The sequence below is a fragment of the Gordionus sp. m RMFG-2023 genome, chromosome 5, assembly GCF_954871325.1.
Source record: "Gordionus sp. m RMFG-2023 chromosome 5, tfGorSpeb1-WG-v2, whole genome shotgun sequence".
In the NCBI taxonomy this organism is placed as follows: Eukaryota; Metazoa; Nematomorpha; class Gordioida; order Chordodea; family Parachordodidae; genus Gordionus; species Gordionus sp. m RMFG-2023.
In genome coordinates, this window is record NC_088779.1 from 27,669,587 (window position 1) to 27,693,025 (window position 23,439).

General features: G+C 26.2%; 2 protein-coding genes across 5 annotated transcripts; one reads left to right on the forward strand and one right to left on the reverse strand.

The window, feature by feature from the left end:
- Positions 1-1,310: 1,310 nt before the first annotated feature.
- LOC135929571 (E3 ubiquitin-protein ligase RNF113A-like) lies at positions 1,311-9,676 on the forward strand. Its single transcript, XM_065466219.1, has 9 exons — positions 1,311-1,437; positions 1,487-1,563; positions 1,608-1,715; positions 1,807-1,914; positions 2,019-2,128; positions 2,394-2,500; positions 3,138-3,233; positions 9,027-9,272; positions 9,507-9,676. The coding sequence occupies exons 1-9, from the start codon at positions 1,332-1,334 to the stop codon at positions 9,617-9,619; spliced, it is 1,071 nt and encodes a 356-aa protein (XP_065322291.1). The 5' UTR covers positions 1,311-1,331; the 3' UTR covers positions 9,620-9,676.
- Positions 9,677-11,738: 2,062 nt separating this feature from the next.
- LOC135929926 (glycerol kinase-like) lies at positions 11,739-22,768 on the reverse strand. 4 transcript variants are annotated; one of them, XM_065466671.1, is made up of 15 exons: positions 22,627-22,768; positions 20,895-20,968; positions 20,361-20,467; positions 20,153-20,230; positions 18,829-18,914; positions 18,359-18,496; positions 17,856-17,974; positions 17,497-17,602; positions 15,888-15,998; positions 15,566-15,725; positions 15,042-15,138; positions 14,857-14,941; positions 13,463-13,589; positions 12,711-12,854; positions 11,968-12,599 (listed from the first exon to the last, which is right to left on the reverse strand). In XM_065466671.1, the coding sequence occupies exons 1-15, from the start codon at positions 22,699-22,701 to the stop codon at positions 12,514-12,516; spliced, it is 1,593 nt and encodes a 530-aa protein (XP_065322743.1). In that variant the 5' UTR covers positions 22,702-22,768; the 3' UTR covers positions 11,968-12,513. The 4 variants fall into 4 exon arrangements, with proteins under 4 accessions (XP_065322747.1, XP_065322743.1, XP_065322744.1 ...); XM_065466675.1 differs by lacking the exons at positions 11,968-12,599; positions 12,711-12,854; positions 13,463-13,589 and adding an exon at positions 11,739-11,947; XM_065466674.1 differs by lacking the exons at positions 11,968-12,599; positions 12,711-12,854; positions 13,463-13,589 and adding an exon at positions 13,974-14,739.
- Between the last annotated feature and the right edge of the window lie 671 nt (positions 22,769-23,439).

Here is a 23,439-nt window from a genome sequence, read left to right on the forward strand (position 1 = left end):
CAATTTCCTTATAGAAGGAAAGTATCTTCATTGAAATCATAAAAAAATATTTTCTATGTTTATTGCGATGATATAGACACAAGTTTTTATCTGTTGGTTTAATAGAAACTTTAAAGGTAAAGATTAAAAGATTTACCCATAGAATTTAGTTTGAAATCCTTGCCTTTATAATTATTATTTAAAAGTCGAAATTATATTTATCGAATTAAATGAGAGGTGGAGGAAGATTAATAGTTTATTCTGATTTAAGAATTCTTTATGAAAATTAGGATATTATAAATTATAACAGGTGATATTTCAATCTCAACATTATTGCTATATTAAATTTTATATAAAAGTGAATTATTTGAGATAACACCAATGATATATATAACTACATTAATTAACACTTGTTAAATCTACCCCTGGTAAAAAAAATTGAATTAAGGCTATATTCCTATGGCAAACGCTATAAATGCTTAATATTCCCACATAAAAAATAATTATATTTTAGTTATGAAAATTATTATTAAAATTTTATTGGAATTTGTGAGAAAGTGAGTTTAATGATTAGATATGGGTTTGAAGCAATGATATATATATATCATTGGTTTGAAGTCATGTATTTATTATAATTGTCTATTGTTAGGCTAATACTATATTAATTTAACTAGTAGATAGCCATTCAAAAATGACGGAGAATGAGAATTTTATTCGTTTTTTTAAGAAAGATGTTAACTTCTATTTAAAAATCATATCCAATTTATATGATTTTTAAACCCCCCCCCCCTCATATTAAGTTTCAAAACTTTTTCCCAAACCCGGAGATAGTTAAATTTCTAAATAATTTATCAACACATGAAGGGGAAATCTCGGATTTACCAATTAGTGGGTTAACTCCTTTTATCAAAAAATTTGATGAGGGCTATCTATATCTTTTGTTAAGTACAAAAAAATTCTATCTATTTAAATTACAAAAATGCCATTCAATACTAATGAAACTTATATGCAATTTATTTATATATTTTATAACTGAAATATTGAAAAAAAATTTAAAATTAAATATTTGTAGCTTTTTATTTTATATAATTGAAAATAATAAAATTGTTGAGAAGCCGACATGTGACGTTTAATTAATTTGAACAAAAAGTTTTATACATTGATTTTAATCTAATAGTTCTGATATATTTCTATTCCGGGTGATATATATATATATTAATAAATATTTATAAATTAAATTTTGATCGGAGATATTTAAATTATAAAATAGTTGATACAATGTATCATTGAGTTGATACCTTCCCTACATTTTAAACGATTCGGTCTTTTGACCAAAGGTTAATATAATCAAAATGCTGGAAACTGATCAAGAAATAAATTCAACTATTAAACCAAATTGCCTATTTTTTAAGAAGAATAAATCAATTAATACAAGAAAAAGACAAAAATCAATTTCCGGTAACATTATCTTTGTTATATATTAGATTTTATATTAATTATTATTCAGGAAGCAGTTCTTCTGATGGAGAAACACAAATATTCAAATCCAAAAAGATTGCATCTTTTAATCCCCTGAAACAAAGCGTAATTTAAAAAAAAATATTTGCTTGATATTTATTTGATAATAGACACAATCTGGCAAATCAGGACCAAAAAATTATGAATCTTCTGATGATGAACACAACTCAGAAAAGGAAGATTTAATTACTGTCTCTTTTAAATCAACCAAAAGTGAAGTAATATAAATCATATTATTATAATTTATAGGAAGATTCTAGCAAATCTTTTATATTGTATTAAATCATAATTTTATATATTGTGTTATAGAAAAGAGAGGGCCCTCAAGATATGGGCGCAACACTTGAATATCAAGTTGATACAGATCTTACTGTTGATGCACAAGCTATATATCAAAAATCTCTTGATATAAATAAGGTTCATATTCTTTTTATAGCTTAAAAAACAATTACATGTATATATGGCATATTACAAGTGCTGTTAATTTATACAATTAAAATACATCATCTATTTAAATAAAGGAAATGAAGGGTAAGAAAGATGACAAAATTTACAGAGGGATGAATAATTATGTACAATTTATTGAGAAAAAAGATACTGTACTAGGAAATGCAGCTAGCAATTTGGTCAGGTATACATATAAATGATACATGTTTTATATTTCACACAAGGTATTTAAATGTTTTATTATAAGGTATTTTTTTACAATATATATAACTATCTTACAATAATTATAAAAATACTACAAATGCTGAAGGTTGATTTAATTTTTCAGTGCAAAATCAGTCCATAAAATTTTAAAATAATGTAAGATAAGCTTAATAGGAAGCAAACATCAATAAATTTTTTACTATCTTTCTATAATTCTTACTGTGATTTTATATTTTTAAAATTAGAAAGGGACCAATGAGAGCACCTACATTTATCAGATCTACCACTAGATGGGATTATCAGCCTGATTTATGTAAAGATTACCAGGAGACAGGATATTGTGGATTTGGAGGTTTTTATATATTATTTTATAATATAAAGTAAAATAACATACCTGATGATATGACTAGTGTTGTTTAACAACAAAGGTCTAGACATATTATCGAAATCTCGAGGTTTAGGGAATATTTTCTGGCTAAAATATTGAGTTAGCCATTTTTAAAAATCGGCCCAAATCGAGTCGTTTAAGAACACTAGATATGACTTAGGCCTCATTTATTGTAAACATGTTTTGTTCAAGTGTTGCATTATTTAAGTATGATATAAGATCAAGCCAATAATAGGTATAACTTATATAAATAGAGCAAAACGATGAAAACGCTATGATAAAATTTGATAAACATATGTTGTGACATATATTTTAAAAATTATTGTCTTTGGGAAGAATCATTTGTGATTTTGATAGTGTTTACCACACCGCCTGAGCAAAATGCGTTAATAATAAAGGACACCTTATACATTTTTTCAATATTCAAATTCATTAATATACCACTTATTGATATATTTTTTTTAATATCTTTAATTTTGTTGCATTACTTTTCTGTCAATTAATTTAAATTTAAATGCGACATTTGTTTTATGTATTATATCTCATTATATATTGTAGTTTTAGAATATTTATATCAAAGGGATTTTTTTTGAATTTTTAGATAGCTGCAAATTTGGACATGATAGGACGGATTACAAATTTGGGTGGCAACTTGAACAAGAATGGAATGAAGGCAGATATGGACAAGAAGATATAGGTGATAACATATTTATTATATATGAATACAAATAGTCAAATTCTTTCCAATTGATAAACAATAGCCTTTTTTATTATTAGTAAATATTCGAAATATATTATATGTACAGAGTCGTTAAGGAGCACGCCACTACATTTTTTTAAAAACACCTGGAGTGCCCCCAGTATGACTAAATACTGAATTGCTAAAAAGCAATTAATCATAATCAATCAAAATTTTATTATGTATAATTTATTTAATGAAAATTTTTAAAACTTTTTTTAAAATATACTTAAATTATTTTTTTATTAAATGAAGGATACTGATTAAATATCATATAATATATAATTTTATTTTGAGTTAATATTATTATAAAAGAAATATTTTCATAGCTTATTAAAACATAAATAAATTTTTTTCAATTTTAAAAATTAACAAATGTAAGAGGGCGTTATATGCGTAAATATGTAAGTATCATTTTAGGAAACCGGAATGATGATTGGATAGCGCTTTTTTTTATTTGGGTATATATACATATGAAAAATCTAAAAATTAAAAAAAAAATTTAGGTTTCTTTGATGTTTAATTTATGAGTAGGTTTAGAATAGTAAAATAATAGAAATTTTCTAAGGTAAATATTGCTGGCGTTATTTATCAAAATCTCTTAATTTTTGTTTTATATGTGTATATTTACGTGCTAAGCATTATCCTAAAAAATTTTTTGAAAATATTATAATTTGACCAATTGCCGAGCTTAAAACCGACCACTTACTAAATATTCGATTGACCAAATTTACTAGTAATACAATTTGAAAAATGTTGATTTTCGTTTTATATATCTATAAATACGTATAAAACATAATCCCAAAAAATATTTTTAAAATATCGCTATTTGGCGGATAACCGACTCGTAGCCCACCCAATGACTAAATACTGAATTGCTGGCGTTTTAAATCAAAATATCTTAATTTTTGTTTTATACGTGTATATTTACGTGCTAAGCATTATCCTAAAAAATCTTTTGAAAATAATTTGATTTGACCGAATGCCAAGCTTAAAACCGACCACTTACTAAATATTCGATTGACCAAATTTACTAGTAATATAATTTGAAAAATGTTGATTTTCGTTTTATATATCTATAAATACGTATAAAACATAATCCCAAAAAATATTTTTAAAATATCTCTATTTGGCGGATAACCGACTCGTAACCGACCCAATGACTAAATACTGAATTGCTGGCGTTTTAAATCAAAATATCTTAATTTTTGTTTTATACGTGTATATTTACGTGCTAAGCATTATCCTAAAAAATCTTTTGAAAATAATTTGATTTGACCGATTGCCGAGCTTAAAACCGACCACTTACTAAATATTTGATTGACCAAATTTACTAGTAATATAATTTGAAAAATGTTGATTTTCGTTTTATATATCTATAAATACGTATAAAACATAATCCCAAAAAATATTTTTAAAATATCTCTATTTGGCGGATAACCGACTCGTAGCCCACCCAATGACTAAATACTGAATTGCTGGCGTTTTAAATCAAAATATCTTAATTTTTTTTTTATATGTGTATATTTACGTGCTAAGCATTATCCTAAAAAATTTTTTGAAAATAATTTGATTTGACCGATTGCCGAGCTCAAAACCGACCACTTACTAAATATTCGATTGACCAAATTTACTAGTAATATAATTTGAAAAATGTTGATTTTCGTTTTATATATCTATAAATACGTGTAAAACATAATCCCAAAAAATATTTTTAAAATATCGCTATTTGGCGGATAACCGTTTCCTTTAACCTATAATAAAATTTTAAAATATAATATTAAATATATATTTTACCAAAATAAAAACTTTGAGAACAGATCAGACATTTTAATAGCAAAAATATGATTTATAATTATAAAACAATTTTAAATTTTAACGGCTATTATTTAAAAGTATTTATTTATTTATTTGTTTATTATTTTTTATATACTTCTAACTCAAATTTTTTTATTTTTAAAATAATGCCAAATATTTTTAAAATATTCAGGAAAATATAATAATTTCGAATATAAATAATAAAGGAAAATAAAAAAATATTAGAAAGAATATAATCATGGGGAGGGGGTTTAAACGCCCCTTTTTTGAATCTCAATTGCTTATCTCTTAGACAATTAAAATTATCTGAAATATTTGCACATAACACATTTTTAGAGAGTATTATAGATTTTATTTATTATATAAAAATAAAAATACTTTAGCATATAGTATTGCATAAATTTTAAGTGTTAATACAAAAATTATATAAATTTATAACTAAGAATTTATAGTAAATTTGGTCAATCTAATATTTAGTAAGTGGTCGGTTTTAAGCTCGGCAATCGGTCAAATCAAATTATTTTCAAAAGATTTTTTATGATAATGCTTAGCACGTAAATATACACGTATAAAACAAAAATTAAGATATTTTGATTTAAAACGCCAGCAATTCAGTATTTAGTCATTGGGTGGGCTACGAGTCGGTTATCCGTCAAATCAAGATATTTTTAAAATATTTTTTGGGATTATGTTTTACACGTATTTATAGATATATAAAACGAAAATCAACATTTTTCAAATTATATTACTAGTAAATTTGGTCAATCGAATATTTAGTAAGTGGTCTGTTTTGAGCTCGGCAATCGGTCAAATCAAATTATTTTCAAAAGATTTTTTAGGATAATGCTAAGCACTTAAATATACACATATAAAATAAAAATTAAGATATTTTGATTTAAAACGCCAGCAATTCAGTATTTAGTCATTGGGTGGGCTACGAGTCGGTTATCCGCCAAATAGAGATATTTTAAAAATATTTTTTGGGATTATGTTTTATACGTATTTATAGATATATAAAACGAAAATCAACATTTTTCAAATTATATTACTAGTAAATTTGGTCAATCGAATATTTAGTAAGTGGTCGGTTTTGAGCTCGGCAATCGGTCAAATCAAATTATTTTCAAAAGATTTTTTAGGATAATGCTAAGCACGTAAATATACACATATAAAACAAAAATTAAGATATTTTGATTTAAAACGCCAGCAATTCAGTATTTAGTCATTGGGTGGGCTACGAGTCGGTTATCTGCCAAATAGAGATATTTTAAAAATATTTTTTGGGATTATGTTTTATACGTATTTATAGATATATAAAACGAAAATCAACATTTTTCAAATTATATTACTAATAAATTTGGTCAATCGAATATTTAGTAAGTGGTCGGTTTTGAGCTCGGCAATCGGTCAAATCAAATTATTTTCAAAAGATTTTTTAGGATAATGCTTAGCACGTAAATATACACGTATAAAACAAAAATTAAGATATTTTGATTTAAAACGCCAGCAATTCAGTATTTAGTCATTGGGTCGGTTATCCGCCAAATAGAGATATTTTAAAAATATTTTTTGGGATTATGTTTTATACGTATTTATAGATATATAAAACGAAAATCAACATTTTTCAAATTATATTACTAGTAAATTTGGTCAATCGAATATTTAGTAAGTGGTCGGTTTTGAGCTCGGCAATCGGTCAAATCAAATTATTTTCAAAAGATTTTTTAGGATAATGCTAAGCACGTAAATATACACATATAAAACAAAAATTAAGATATTTTGATTTAAAACGCCAGCAATTCAGTATTTAGTCATTGGGTGGGCTACGAGTCGGTTATCTGCCAAATAGAGATATTTTAAAAATATTTTTTGGGATTATGTTTTATACGTATTTATAGATATATAAAACGAAAATCAACATTTTTCAAATTATATTACTAGTAAATTTGGTCAATCGAATATTTAGTAAGTGGTCGGTTTTAAGCTCGGCATTCGGTCAAATCATAATATTTTCAAAATTTTTTTAGGATAATGCTTAGCGCGTAAATATACACATATAAAACAAAAATTAAGAGATTTTGATAAATAACGCCAGCAATATTTACCTTAGAAAATTTCCATTATTTTACTATTCTAAACCTACTCATAAATTAAACATCAAAGAAACCTAAAAAATTTTTTTAATTTTTAGGTTTTTCATATGTATATATACCCAAATATAAAAAAAGCGCTATCCAATCATCATTCCGGTTTCCTAAAATGATACTTACATATTTACGCATATAACGCCCTCTTACATTTGTTAATTTTTAAAATTGAAAAAAATTTATTTATGTTTTAATAAGCTATGAAAATATTTCTTTTATAATAATATTAACTCAAAATAAAATTATATATTATATGATATTTAATCTGTATCCTTCATTTAATAAAAAAATAATTTAAGTATATTTTAAAAAAAGTTTTAAAAATTTTCATTAAATAAAATATACATAATAAAATTTTGATTGATTATGATTAATTGCTTTTTAGCAATTCAGTATTTAGTCATACCCGGAGTGCCCCTCCTTTTTAAAAATGAAGGGCGGGAGCGGGAACTAGCTCCTTTTAGGGCTGGAATGGATTAGCGGCGCTCCATTGCTCCTTTAAATTTATGGTATAAATTAAATTATAATATTAATAATATTTATTAGTATTTTATTTATTATCCATTACTAAATGTTGAATTGGTTTTTCTTCTAATCTTTTAATTATTAAACATCAAGTTTTTTATTTTTATATTGAAAATTTTGTGGAAATTTGTAAGTCATATTAATATTCATTTTATAGATATATAATAAAAAATAGTTTTCGATATTATGGATTTAGAGATCATGGAAGAAGAAATCTAATTTCCATTTCCGTCATACAAAAAATATTTTAAACTTCTAAAAGATGTTGATCCAAATGCATCAAACAAATTTAAGGGCAAAATGCCTTTTGTGTTTATGTAAAAGTATTTCATTTTCAAAAATGAGCAGCTCCAATCTAAAAGCATCTAAAAGTAAAAAATCTTTCTTTACGAAATGATAACTATATTTTTTTTATTTTGGAATAATTTTTTTTTAAATGATTATAATTATTTTTGGGCAATTCATTATAGCTGAGCTTGGGTTGTTAAATATGATACTTTTTTAAATATATTTTAATATTTATTTTAATTTTCTCGTTCAACCTCCTTTTTTATACCTGAATTAAAAAATATCTTTATAAAATACAATACCCTGCTTCCCTCTAGTGCTTCTATGGAGCACTTTTTTAGTATTGTAAGGTTTTAGGGGAGAGGCATGGCAGTTTGTTAGATTATATAGAAAATTTATTTCTTTTAAAGGCTAATAAAAGATTATAAATATTTTGATAGATCATATAATATAAATAAAACTTTTTCATAACAAAATATGATTTTGTTACGTGTACTTTCTAAAAAAATGAAAATCAAAGGAGCGGTTATGGAGTGGCACTCCATTATTTGGAGCGGGAGCTAGCTCCTTTTAAAAATGTAGTAGCGGGAGAGGGGGCTAGCTCCTTTTGTGAAGGTAGAAGCAGGAGCTAGCTACTTTTAAAAAGGAGCGTTAACAACTCTGTATATGTATCTAATATGTCCTTTTTTAAACTTTATTTTAATGTTGTTTAAACTTTATTTTAGTGTAAAAATCTCGATTAAAATTTTTTTTAATGATCTTGATCTGTACATATTACAGTAAATTATTTGATCACCTCACCTGGCCCTATCAAATTATTAATCTACGCAGAATTTAATGCGATAATATTTTTAAAAAAAACTTATTATAAAAATGAAAATTAACATTTTCATCTATATTTAGATATTTAAAAAACCTATAAATCATCCTAAATAAATTTTTAATAGTATTTAATTCTTAATCTTTTATTTAGAATCCAGAAAATATGAAATCCTCGCCGAAATTCTAACCAATGACAACGATGATGATAAGCGAGAAACAGATGATAATGATGACTTGCCTTTCAAATGTGCCATCTGCCGGCAATCCTTCGAATCCCCAATTGTGACTAAATGTCGCCATTATTTTTGCGAATCCTGCGCCCTCAAAAGGTTCAGAACTAATGCAAGGTGCTTCGTATGTGGGGCACAAACCTTTGGAATATTCGCGCCAGCTAACGGTAACTTTATTTTATATATAAACGCGTCCTTAAAAATTAGTACAATTACAAAACTATCGGTAATGGGATATAAAAAAATTATCATTAGCTCTAAATAAAACCATTAGCCTTGGCGTTGATCTATAAAGTTTTTTAAAATTTATTTGAGAAAAAGGAATATTAATTTTTTTGTACATTCACGTAACTCATTATTTCTTAATTATTGCAAAACAATCATTTTAACCAAAAATCCAGATATAACGGCTAAATTAGCTAAAAAGTCGACCAAAAAAAATGGTAGCTCTTCTTTGGATGATTCATCGGAGGAAGAAGGCGAAACAAATAAACACGAAATTTCGGGAAAATAAAATATTTGATACTTTATTATTTAATTAAATTTATAAAATATTTATATTAGTGTAAATAAATAATATAAAATTATATATATAATAAATATTATTCTATTTTTATGTTTAATTTATTCAAAATTACGCTAAATTTTGATAATTTTAGGTAGATTGTTTTCTCGATTAAATTTGCTCACAATTATTTTTTTTTTAATTTTATACATAGTTTTAAAATTTTTACAAAAAATTCTTTTATCCTGTTGTCAGTATTACACAAAAAAAAATTAATTCAATATCATTATCTTAAAATTTACAAAAAGTTACAGAAAAAAATATAAAAATCTATGCATAAAAAAACCAAAATATATTTTAAAAAAATTATATTCATTTATGTGTTTAAAAAGAAAAATACAATTTAAAAATCGTCGGCTTAGATATATCCATGCCATTTTCTCGATAAATCTATTCCCCAATACTGTAAAACTTTCATTTAACAATAAAAATATTTAAAAAAATTTTTTTAAAATAATCCTTTATTTATATTCTTATTTGGTTCTTCAATTTATAATGCGGAAATCGTTTTCTTTTGAAGCTCTTCGACCCTCTTCTTTACTTGGCCACTGGCACACACCTTCCCCTTCAAACTGATTAACCATATTAATATTCCACACCCCTTTCCTATTTTTTTTTTATCTCGCCATAAAATCTGTTCTTTGCTCCAATTGAAACTTTATATTCTCGTGCATTCCAGATACTAACCCGTTTATTTGCGGTTTTATTGCATCCAGTGACGCTATTCTCAGGAAATGTTCTAATGGTGTTAGACCTTCACATATTGAAACATCCTCTTGGCCTGACCATTCGAGCTAAGGATACGGTGATGCTAGTATATGCATCAATTCAGAATTTTTTTAAACTCACTTATGACAGTGGTCTCTGTGTGTATGATTTTGGCAATCCCAAATTTAACCCATAAATCTTCTAATTTTATTGTTTCCGTTAATCCATGGAAATTCTTCGAATTTGATCCTTTTATAATTCCTTTTATCAAAATATAAAATTTATCCAACTTGTTTTCATCACATTTTTTCAATTTGTTTATTCATATCGGCCAACCAAACATTCACACCCCCATCCTTCAATCCTCCCACTCATTATTCAACAAAGTTAACACCTTCCTTCATTTCCAAAAGAATAATAGCACGGTTTTCTCACATTACACAGATATCGGCCACTATCATTCTTTTTCAATACTTTTAATTTTCTCGCTCCATCTATCCATGGCTTCTTTTCCCCGTGATCATTCTTTTAAAATGTTAAACACCCTTTTTCAATGTATTATCTTTAATCCTTCCCAAGTAGTTGTTTCACCTTTTAAACTTCTATTTAATTTATGTATTAATGTATTTTCTCGCTTTTATAGGTACGTTATGTCTGTATAAAATATTTGCTAAATACTTTTTTCTTTAAATATTCAATGGTGTCATTAATATTGATCTTTCTCGCCCCACCCTGTTACGTTATTCGTCTTACCTGGCCTCATAGCAACCCTCTTATGAGTAATACTCCCATCATTTTTCCATATTAACTGAGTCTTAATTTTTAGGATTATTGTAATTAATTATATTAAAAAACAAGGTTGAGTGCTATCAGGTTATTAGTTATATATAGCAATTAAATCTTTAATAGTTGTATAAGCAATATTTTTTTTACTGCCCATATACTCGATAAATAAAATTTAAAAATAATATACATACCATTACTAAAAAAAATGAATGCATACCTTCATTTCTTCCTTGAAAGAAAAAAAATTTGTACATAATTTTACTTGTTTAAAATAGTTTCTCCAATTATTTTAAATTTATTCTTTCGTTGTGTTTAATTGCACCTATCGCTATGGGATTTTTTTTTAAAGAGGAAATTTATTTAATTTACATAAAATTTATCTAAATTAATTTTTAAGATTTTCACCTAAATTATATTTAATCCATTTAGTTTACTATACAATAACTTATATTTAGGGCTCAATTTCAAAAATTAGTTTTAAAAGATTTTTACGCAATTTTTTTTATTCAGGTTCAATCAATATTATACAAAAAAAAATTAATACAATATCGTTATACAAAATTATAGAAAAAAATATAAGTAATTGTTATATTTTTATTAAACATGATTATATATATAAAAAAATTACATTTAATTTTACTACAAAAATAATCAAAGCATGGCATATGCTTTATAAAAGTTAAAAATGGATTTAATATCGTATCAGTGAAAAATTTAATTGAGAATTTGTGGATCGGAACAGCCATTTTATATACTTTGTTCCGATAACACCTGTTTGCAAACCTGTAAATTTATGATTTAAAAAAACAACAAATATCATTTATATCACAAAATGGTGAATACTCAAAAACTGTAATATAATGTGTAGTACACTCATATTGATATAATAAATCATGTATAAGGATTATAAAAATAAAAATTTGATTTTATATTTCCCTTTAAAAATGAAGTATTATATAATATTATTGTGCATTGATTTTTATATATAGTATTACTTTTTTTGCATCATGATTTATGTTATTTAATTAAAATTCTTAGATATCAAAATCAAAAAAAATTTTTTTTGGTCATTTCTAAAAAACAAAATAAAATTTCGTCTCTAAATAATTTCATAAATGAACCTTAAAAAACAGGTTATAAATAATTTGTATTAAATGTCGGTTGTCAATTTTATCACATTTATTTTAATAAGTTTTGTGCTGAAGCGCATGTCCTAATTGATAATTTAATATTGAGCAAGAAAATATTACTTTAAGCGGCCTTAAATTTCAAAAATAAAAAGGTGGATAAACGATTTTTAAAAAAAATTATAGAGTATTTTATTTTAAATGTTTGATCAGCTGATAATTTTAATCTTGGTATATATCTTGCAAGCCTTCCCAGTAAAGGGATCTTCTAACAGCTTTTTTCCACATGGTGTATTTCTCTTGGCGTTCTTTAATATTTATTTTTTATTGAAGATGAAATTAATAATTAATTTTTAAATAAATAAAATAACAAATTGTGTGTGACAGTTTTAAAAATAATGATAAGTAAAAAAAAATACCTGGCAAGGATATGTTAGGTTGGAATTTGGTGAACTCAAAGTAATGAGCTTGAGCTCCTTCTATGTCATACAAATCGATTCCTTTGGCGTTGGCTGCAGCCATGGCGGCGCCCAAGGCAGTATTTTCTAACATTTCGTGTCTAACTATATCATTTTTTAGGTGTAGGAAAACAATACCACAAGCAAAAACAATTTTAAAGATAAATTTACTTTGAACCCATTTTTATTTATAAGTTTTTGTAGTGATAAAAAAAATGAATAGCAAAAAGTCTATATTTCCTATTTTCCTCTCTGATTATTTTGATTTTTTCAAATTGCATTATTTATAAATCGTTGAATGTGTTATGGTGTGGTTTATGAGCTTGATGATTCATCAGCTTGAGATTATAACCAAAAAAATTTCTTATTCCTACCCTTTTATAGAGGCCAATCTTACCCCTTCGGTTATCGGAAGTCCCTAAGGAGAGTCCTTGGCAAAAGTATGAACCCCCCCCCCCCCGAATAATAAGAAAATCTAAATATCTTTATTTACCAAGAAATTTTATGAGGGTAGTGTATAAAAAAGTCAATCATTCCTAATATTAACATTATATTCTTCTTGTAGTTCTACCTATTAAAGCTATATATGAGGGAAGGAGTTATAATATTCTACTCTACCATTATTTATATTCCCTACAAGTCCTAGTAAGCAACACACTTTATTTTATTCTTTAAATTAAAATAATTATAGTTTAGATAAAATATAAACGAACTTATATCTATCCCAGCTATATCGGACTGTATCTGCATCAGCGTTTTGTTAGTGGCCATTCCCCCGTCAACGTGAAGAGATTTTATATCGTGAGAATTAAGAGTGTCTTTGTTCATAGCGTCTAAAATCTTTGAGACATTTTAAAAAATTTTATTGGATTTAATAAAATAAGTATTTTTTTACAATGTAAGTGAATACCAAGTAAAGCGATACTTTTTTGTATCGGTGATACTTTTACTATGTGTTGGCATGTATTATCTGGGTTTTGATTCTGAAATTTTTATTAATCATATTTCTCCCGTTATTCAAAAATAAGACAGGTTCGGTTCGTATTTTGTTTTTCTTAGATAGGAAAGCATCCACTTATAGGTTAGATTAAAAGTTCCGAACTTTAAAAAGCGCATTATATGTATCAGATATAATAGATTACTTTTTTAAAGAACATAATTTTAAAAGGTTTTGGATGGAAGATAAAATATATAGATTACCGCTTTTGGGATTTGGATTTTGGAATTTAAAAGAATTGGCAGGTCCTTGTTGTAGGGATTGACGAAAAATATTTTAAGTTATAAGTCAAACATGAGATAATTTTGTCTCCGACTCTTTATCATGAATAATTTATTTCGCTCGCCACAAATACACTCTTCTTATAGTTAGCTCTTAGTCCCTTGTGTAATGATTCTTTCTAACAGAGCTATCAATCATTGATTATGATCGTCTCCAATTTATTTCCAACAATCAGTACATTATCTAGATAATAGAAAATCGAATCTACCTTGAAAATCCTCAGCCATACCTTTGAAACACGGGCGCCGGCAACCTTAAACCAAATGGTAACCTTAAAAAACATGTTTTACCATCTCAATTAGCTAAAATCCCTTCCCCTCTGGGCAAAGGGTACTTCATCTGAACCAAATCTGGTTGGGAATGCCTCCAAAATCTTGGTAAAGAGTTATTTACGATCCGCCTTGCTCATGGTTAGCAATTTAAACCACTCGCTAGGTGTTACTGATACCATTATTCCGGTTTTTTGCCACCGATCCATATTTACTTCATCCCTCCATTGAAACGTGATATGTCTTACCCTGATTATAGTTAGAGCGAATTCGCGCTAACTCTAAATTCAGGGTTACGGGTAGTAAATACGGCTTTATAATTTTCTTTTATTTTAATATTTACTTCAAAGTCTTTTAAGAGATACATAATAAATGTATCGTCACTTTAACTTTGATAATTACTTAATTGCATATTATTTCGTGAATTCAATATTTGACGTTTCTAATAAATTATATTATAATTATGGTTTAATAAAACAATCATAATTAATATTCATCAATATAATTTTAGTTTCGAATATATATATATGTTTAGTATCTTTATAAGAGCTTTTCGTACTTCTTTGGTTTGGAAGGATATCGCCTCGAGTGTAGCTCTAACGATGTGGCCCTTATTCGTAGCATGAGAGAGCCCACATATTATTCTGTATTTTGATGTTAAAAATATAGAACACAAAATCAACAAAATAGAACACAATTAATCAGCAAAATACTCAGTATATGGAAAATGAAAATAATATATACCCACGAGCGTTGGGGTCCCAATAAGGAGCGTAAAGGCCCGAGAATGCCGGAACGAAATAACACCCGTTAGTGTTCGGCACCGATTTAGCTAAAGATTCTTTAAAAATATTTTTGGTTACAAAAAGCGTTTGTTTTTAATAATGTATAGATTAAAGGACGGACGATAGTTCCTTGGAAATATTTTAATGGATTATTTCACCCCGGTCCATTATAAAATTTTTGTATGGAAAAAAAACAAAAAAAATGATTAATAATCATCTTTTAAAACATTTTCAAAACTTCGGCCTGGCCCGTAAAATAATATTTCGCGCAATTTGTCAGACCCGGCCCGAAAATTATTTTAACCCGGCTCAGCTCGTGGGCCGCGGAACGGAGTGCATTGACACCTCTTGTATACAGACCACTAAAAATTTAAGGCCTTTTAAAAACAAAAGCAAATAATTTCCTTCAAGGGTTAAATAATTGTCAGGACCTAAAAAGATCTCAATGCAACTCCTATCAATCTTACTAAATCATTCATTCACCCGTTTCGTGTTCATCCTTCATGAGGTTCAAGCTTTTGACGAGCCAAGTTATAGCAGCACCGGCTATAGCGACAGAACCCTCTAGAGCGTAATGAGTTACTCCCCCTGGTCCGAGTTTGTAGGCTACAGTTGTTAAAAGACCGTGTTTCGAGTATATCAACTTGATAGAAAAAAATTAATTTAAAAAATATTAATAAAATGCTTCTTTGGAGTTCGTATACAAAAATTGCGTAACTGGATAAAATATTGAGTTAGCAAAAATTTGGCTCAAATTGAGCCGCTTAATAACACTAATCGCAATAAAATATATTTTTTTAAATACTTTGGTGCCTGTATTGTAAAGCAAGAAGCACCCGGTGCCATACGTATTCTTGACAGAGCCCGGGAGGAGGCATCTTTGACCGACTAAAGCGGCTTGCTGGTCACCTAATATCTTTTGTTTTTTTTTAAATAACACATTTTATTTAGAGTTTATTATTTTGAGCAAAAATCTTTGAAAGAAAATTGTGATTTTACCTTGAAAGATTTTTTTTTAAAGCATGAAAATAACAAAATATTTTATTTATAAAAGATTAATTTTTACAAAAAAATATTTGAGCAATTTTTAAGGTAAAATTTTAAATATGTTTTTTTTGTAACTTTAAAAAAAAAGAGAAATAAGTTATATGTAAAAATAAAAGCGACCTAAATCATTTTTTTCGAATTTAAGAAAGTTTATCAATTTTTTAAATTTCGAGAAATTATAAAAAAATTTATTAAATCCTAGCTCAAAATTTTATAAGGTTGTGAAATTTTTACGAAAAAAAAATAAATAAGCACTGCTAATTTATATTTATCAAATTCTAATAAGAAATATCCAGTTATATTAATCAAGAAGTTAAATACTTAAATTATATGGGAGGTATAAAAATAATTTGATAAGAATTATAGATTTCAAAATTTACACTTTAAAAAAAAATTTTAATGGAAGATTTTTGGAACATGTTTCATAATTTTATAAAGTTACAAAATTTTTGAAATTTCGATATTTTTTTTAAAAAAATATATAGATAGGACATGCCTAAAAAAAAATATTTTATAGCTTCACATTCGGTATTCCTCATCAAATTTTTTTTTAAAAAATTCCAAACATAATATCAAGGATCAGCAAACAAAGCCAAGTAATAAACTAACAAAATCATCTGTTTCTGTTCAACTTTGGCTAATTTTCATATTTAAAAAGTATTTATTCTAAAAAAGAGAGATAATTTAATTAGCTCAAGACCCGACTTAATAATAGTGAAAAAAGGTCAGTATATATTTCTCTTTCTTTTTTTTCCTTCTTACATTCTATCTTTCTTTCCTTCTTTCTTTTTTATGGGATTCTTACTAAGGCCATCATGAATATATCAGAGCTTTCGAGGGCATAATGTTAAAAAATAGCAAGCCAAAAAATCGAGTGCTTCGAAATAAATTTATCGTCTGTTTACTAGTTGTATTTGATTCCGAAATAATTTCCATATTTAAAGATAGTAGATAAATACGATAATATATTTTTAACATTTAAATGCTTGATTTCCCACGCTCGGGTATGTCAACGCGTTCTCGCGTTTGGAAATCAATTAGAAAAATAATAAAAAGAATGGTGGTTTCTATACACCTATTACTTTAAAAACAAGGGCATTATTAAAATAGCAGACGATACAATTCCTAATATGTAAAGGTAAACACTCAAAATATTCAAATTATTAGCAAATGATATTTTACAAAGCTCAATTTATGGCTTGCTATCTTTTAATATTAAGCGTTAAAAGGTTCGAGTATCTTCTTAACCCACGAAAAACGAGTCCAAATGAATTGAATAAAGTTTGCCTAGAATTTCAAAAAGTTGTGACCATATGATTTCAAACGGGATTCAATATTATTCATTTTAAAAAAATTTTATATATTACGCCAGATATAGGAACGTCCTTGAGATGAGGCGATAAACTGATGCGGCTATAAATCTCCGAAGAACTCCTTATCTCGGGAAGCGTGTGCATAGGAATGCCGAAAAATCTTGCAAATAGTGGTAAATAGAATTAATTTAATGAAAGAAAGGGAAAATAAGTTATCACGTGGGGGAGGAGCTAAAGCGCAAATTTGAGCGTTAAAATTTAATTCGAGCGCCGTATATTTTGCATATTTGTTGAGTAAAACCTTCCTATTTCTAAGCTCAGATCTAAATAATCCTTAAAAGTTAGCAAGCGAGAGACACATTCTCTTAGCAAGAAAAAAATGAAGAAAAAAATGAAAGAAAAAAATAATAAACTTGCAAAGATCTTCATCCCATTCCAAGGTGGCTATATTCATGAGCATGGTTCTGCTGGCGTTAGTGACATCGGTTATGTGCAAATCACCCTTGCCTACACCGTTATTCCTATTGAAATTCTGAACGATTTCGATAATTTTATAATTGTTTTAAAAATAAATAATAAAATTAGTGTGCGCAGAATCAGACAATGGCTGCTAAAATATCCTATAAAAAATACACCAACAAATGTTTTGTGATAAATAATTAAAATTCTAGGAGAAGGTTTGGGAAGATTATAATTTATGCCAATTAGTACTTTCATTTTTTTTCCATCATTCATTTTTTTTTATATTTCTTTCTTTTCTTTTATATTCCTTTCTTCTTTCTTTTCTTTTATATTTCCTTTCTTTATTCTTTACCCCTTATAGGGCTTAAATAATTTACGATTTGACATAATTTTATTTAACATTCACTCTCATGAATACTTCCAAATTTAGACGAAAAAAAAATATTTCTGAAACCCAAATAATCCATGAATCGACCGTTCCGAATAGGCATCTTTCATCCTGGACGGCTTCACTGACCTGGGGTACGTTGGTGATGAGCCATTTGATTTTACCGGCGCTGAAATAAGTCGATAAGGGTAACCCACATTTATCCTTCCAAATCATGGATTTTTGAAAAAAAAAGGCGTATATATATAATGTTTTACTATATTATATTTTCTTTTACTATCATTTTTAAAAAAGATTTCATTTCCAAGTCCTGCCCCTTCCCTCGCCTTTTGCCTTCTATTTTTTTTATAGTGTTTCTAAAAAGAGATTATTCTTGCCCCGGTTTAAAACAGTATTTTAATACGAATTTATTTTGCACTATTTTCGGGTAGGACGGGTTCCGGTTTCTGATATATATACAAAACTTTTAATTTAGAAATGGCAATTAATTTCGTAAAATCTATTTATTTTTAATATTTTTTTAAAAACAAACAAACCTTGAGGCATTCTTTATCCTTATCTTTTACGCCGTTGGCTTTCATCAAGCCTTCCAGTAATTCCGACGTGCGGTTGTCCTGCCATACTAATTTTATTTTTTGGGGTGGATGAAAAGATTAATCCTGTTTTCATTTTTTATCCTTTTCATTTATTTATTTTTTTCTTTCTCTTTTCTCCCTTATTTTTCTTGTTATTGTTAAAAAAAAACCTCTCGAAATTCGCCCGAGAGAGGGTAAAACTTTTCTGCCCATCTCTTACGGAAATCTCTATCATTGGCTAATCTCTTGATTTCTTGGCCTTTTTAATCGACTTTTCTGTTGCGTCCATGATCTGTTTCAGAAAATTCCATAAAAAGTCTTTCAAAAGATTTACAACTGTTAAGAAATCACAAGATAAAGTTTTGCTAATTTCATCGAACATGTTTTGGCCATATTGAAAAAAAAAACATAACCAAATTTTACAAAAATTACAAATTTGAATAGTTTTTCGAATTAATTTTTTATTGTTGTTTTTGGACACCACGCCCTCAAACAACCAAAATTTTCGTAAATTAAAACACGCCCCACCAATCGTTAATAAATCTTTGATTAAGGTTATATCTAAAACATTTTTTTTTAAAAAATAATTAAATTTACAAACTTTCGGAAATTTAAATGAAAATAAATGAAAAATATGTCTTTAAAAAACCATAATTTCTGGAAAATTTTTTATAAATTTCAAAAAATAAAAAGGATTTAACACACGGGATTTCATTAAAAAATTTTAAAATTTGCGAATTTTTAAAAACATCTCAAACATTATTTGAATTTTATATAGGAAATACAGACTTGTGATAATAATGAAAACTATGATATGTCGGGTTAATTTTCTTTAACACTCCTCCTCACCTATATATATATATTTAGTATTTATATAGTTTTTCTTTTAGTTAATTATTTTATTTAGTCATTAATGGTTAATGAAATTTTTCTTTTTTTTTAAAAAAAATGGTTTTGGACATAAAGCCTTATAAAAATGTTGTTTATTCATAAGACTGACTATGGTTATATCAACACGCATAAAAAAATAAATATAAACTATGTATTTAGTTACCTATATGTAAAACAAATATACCTCGAAGCAAGATTTACGAAAATAAATTAAACAAATTCCTATATCTTTCACGCAATGAAATAAATGAAAAATAAATTACAAAAATATCTGTGACATATTATAGAGAAACGTATTCATTTTTTTAAGAATAAAAAAAAATCTACGGTGGCTGTGCTAAAGTTTAAATTTGTTAGACAAATTTATAAAGACTTTTTAATGAATCAAATTAACCTATTGCGGGGTAGAGTGGTTCTCCTGTGATTTTATCCCACGAGATGGTTGTCTCTCTTTGATTCGTAATGCCGATCGCTAGCAAAATTGATAAAATCGAAATTAGAAAATGAAGAGATCGGAAAAAGAAATAAGAAATTATATAGAAATGAAAATCACTCAAGAATAGAAATCGATAAGGAGAATTAATTTTAAAGTGAAAATAAACCTTTAATATCGTTGGGATCTCTACCCATATCGACCAATTTTTCGACTGCCCTTGTGATGCACAGTAAAGACGTCGACAATATCTGCTTTGGGTCTTGTTCTACCCAACTTACATAAATTTAAATTTCATAATTTCTAAATTCCATAGTAATCAAAAACTACAAATAAATTATTTTTTTTTTGGCATTTAAATTTTTTTTAAAATTTAATTATATTTTATCGCGATAAAAAAAATTTTTCTAAAAAAAATGGCAAACAGGACGCTATTTAAAAACGTTTGTTATAAAATTATTTTATTTCAAATTAAATTATATCAAGGCCATTATGTGGTAATGAATAATTAATTTTATATTGTATTGTATTATTACATATATATTTCTTCTTACTTTCTTTCTTTCTTTCTTTCTTTCTTTCTTTCTTTCTTTCTTTCTTTCTTTCTTTCTTTCTTTCTTCCTTTCAACCTTTTAAGATGTTTTTTTAGGATATCTAATACACAATAGGTTTATAATAAGTTATAATGGTTTTTTATTCGTACCCTTCCTGGGGATAGGTGGATTCCATAGGTGTTTGATGCATGGTCACAATCTCCCAGGTATCAGTCGAAAAAATCTTGATAATAAGGGGAAAAAAATAGAAATAATTGTTCGAAGAAGCAAAATCAGATGGTGGTAATAATCATCAATTAACAAAATAAATCTACTTGCTATATCGTAATATTTAGTAGGAGTTTAGAAAATTCAGGGTGAGCTTTAATGACTCAGGTTTTTTAGCAAAAAAAATTTAAAGGATTTGATTTAATAGAAAAAAATGCGCATGGCAAAAAAAAAGTGGATTTAGAACACTATAATACTTAGGTGATGAATTAAAAATTAAGGATGGTTCAAGAGACCGAGGCATAATAGTCCGAAATTGAATAGCTGATAGAAAACTCTATACATGTGGAATACGATTCCGTTAAAATCAAGTTCTTTTGTAAAAAAAAAATTTAAGGCGATGCGTTGAATTGATTTGGGATTTTTTTTTAATAAAAAAATTTGCTATAAAAATCTCACTCGCTAAACTCTTATCTATACAACATATATGAAACAAGAACTATTATTCTATAAACTCCTACCATGATCGATTTAAAAAGCCAAAAAAATTATTAATGTCATCAAAGTTATTTTTCGTTATAGTTATAAGATACTTCATTAACATTAAATAGCTCCAGTTACTTGCTATATTTTATTTTTAAAATAATAACCGTATTTGGGTAACTTGTAAAAGTAGCTAGTTACATTTGGATTTATAAATTACATTGAAAATTTAAAGGGTTGAATGTAAACGAGATGGAGTTACTTCTTACCTAAAAATTAACTTATCTTGGTTAAATATTATAAGTAACTATTAGTTATCTGTTAAAAATATAACTACTACAATTAAAGTTACAGCTCCTCTAAAAATTAACTAGTATTTAACATTATAAAAAATGTATCATTTATTAGATAAAATTTATGGTTATTTCATAATGAATATTTAAAAAAAATTTAAGTTGCATAAAAAATCTATGAAAGAGTAAGAAAATGTAATGACTGAAAAAAATTGTTAAATATGATAAATTAAAATTAAATATTTTTTGGAGGATTCCAAAACTCAAAGGTATAAAATATATAAAAAATAATTTTGCACAGGGTTGGGGGGAGTAACTGGAAGTTTTAACAAGGTGGGTATGGTTGTCATAAATAAAGTGGCTTATTTGAAAATTAATTTAAAATGTTATGTATAAAATTATGAGGAAGAATAGTCCTCTGGATTCATTAATAAATTTCAACTCATCTAAGAACTTCAATAAATAAATATTCAGAATTTTATCAAAATTAAAGTTCACTCCTTTCATTTCTTATATATATATTGGGATAACTTGGTCCAAAATTTGAATGTTTTTTAAAATAAATAGGTCAATAACTAAAAATCCTATGAAATTAGGCTAATTATATTTTATATTTTAAACAAAAATATCAACTTATAGAATAAGGTTTTTATTTTATTTTATGTTAATTTTCATATAATTTTATTTGATAGATTATAATAAAGAAGTTCAACATTATTTAAACATATGTTTTCGGATTTTATTTCATCTACCACATTCGAGATATTTTCATAAATAATAAGTATACTCATCAATTTTTATATGATGGTATTATATTTTTATAATATTTTATACATTTAGTTCTATATATATATTTATAAAACAAAATTTGTAATATTAAATTGAATCAAAAATTTACGAGGAATCTTGAGCTACTGGTTCCTTGATCTAACGCCCCTATAAGTGTCATGTTATTATAATTATCGTAATCCATAAAAATAAATTCAAAATTTTGATTTCATATGGTTTAAATGAATGAAGATTCTGAAGATCACATTTTATATTACAAATATTTTTTTTTATAATATATGGATAAAAAAATATACTTAATATATTTGTACCTTTTTTATCCAATTTAATATATTATAAATAATAAATGATAAAAATGAGTGCTATTATTAAATAAATTTAATAAGTCTAATTGAAAATAAATATATGGAAAAAAAATATTTCTAAAAATATATAAAGAAATGAAAATATGATATATATTGGCGAATTGGTTGTTAAATACATGCAAATTATATATGTATCTAAACATTTAATACATATAAATTTTGGATTTGGTGCATATTAGTTTAAAAGATTTTTTAATTAGGAAATTTTAATCGCATTCATTTTTCATATAAATATTTTGCCTTTTATTTGTTTATTAAATATGTGAAAAGAATAAATAAGAAAATTAATCTTTGCAATAGAGGAACATCCATCTAATATTTTTTAAAGAGTGAAAAGATATGTGATAGCCTTTATAAAGGCAAATTTATTGAATTCTGAAAGATTAACAAAGGAAAATTTTCCATTTGAAATTTAAGATTTGGGAAAAGAATAAATATAGCTTTCATAAAAACCGTAAAGGATTTACAGATTTCAATTTAAAAAAATAGATAGACGCTATATTTACATGTGTTCTTGGCTCTGCGCAATTATTTTTTAGATTCTATTATACCGCTCC

What these genes read in the sequence shown, in the direction of transcription:
- LOC135929571 (XM_065466219.1), top strand. Translation starts at nt 1,332, where the DNA reads ATGCTGGAAACTGATCAAGAAATAAATTCAACTATTAAACCAAATTGC. An exon ending in TTAATCCCCTGAAACAAAGC is followed by an intron (nt 1,564 to 1,607) that starts GTAATTTAAAAA and finishes ATTTGATAATAG; the next exon opens with ACACAATCTGGCAAATCAGG. An exon ending in TTAAATCAACCAAAAGTGAA is followed by an intron (nt 1,716 to 1,806) that starts GTAATATAAATC and finishes ATTGTGTTATAG; the next exon opens with AAAAGAGAGGGCCCTCAAGA.
- LOC135929926 (XM_065466671.1), bottom strand. Translation starts at nt 22,701, where the DNA reads ATGGATTACGATAATTATAATAACATGACACTTATAGGGGCGTTAGAT. An exon ending in AGGACGTTCCTATATCTGGC is followed by an intron (nt 15,999 to 17,496) that starts GTAATATATAAA and finishes AAAAAACAAAAG; the next exon opens with ATATTAGGTGACCAGCAAGC. An exon ending in ACCTAACATATCCTTGCCAG is followed by an intron (nt 12,600 to 12,710) that starts GTATTTTTTTTT and finishes TAAATATTAAAG; the next exon opens with AACGCCAAGAGAAATACACC.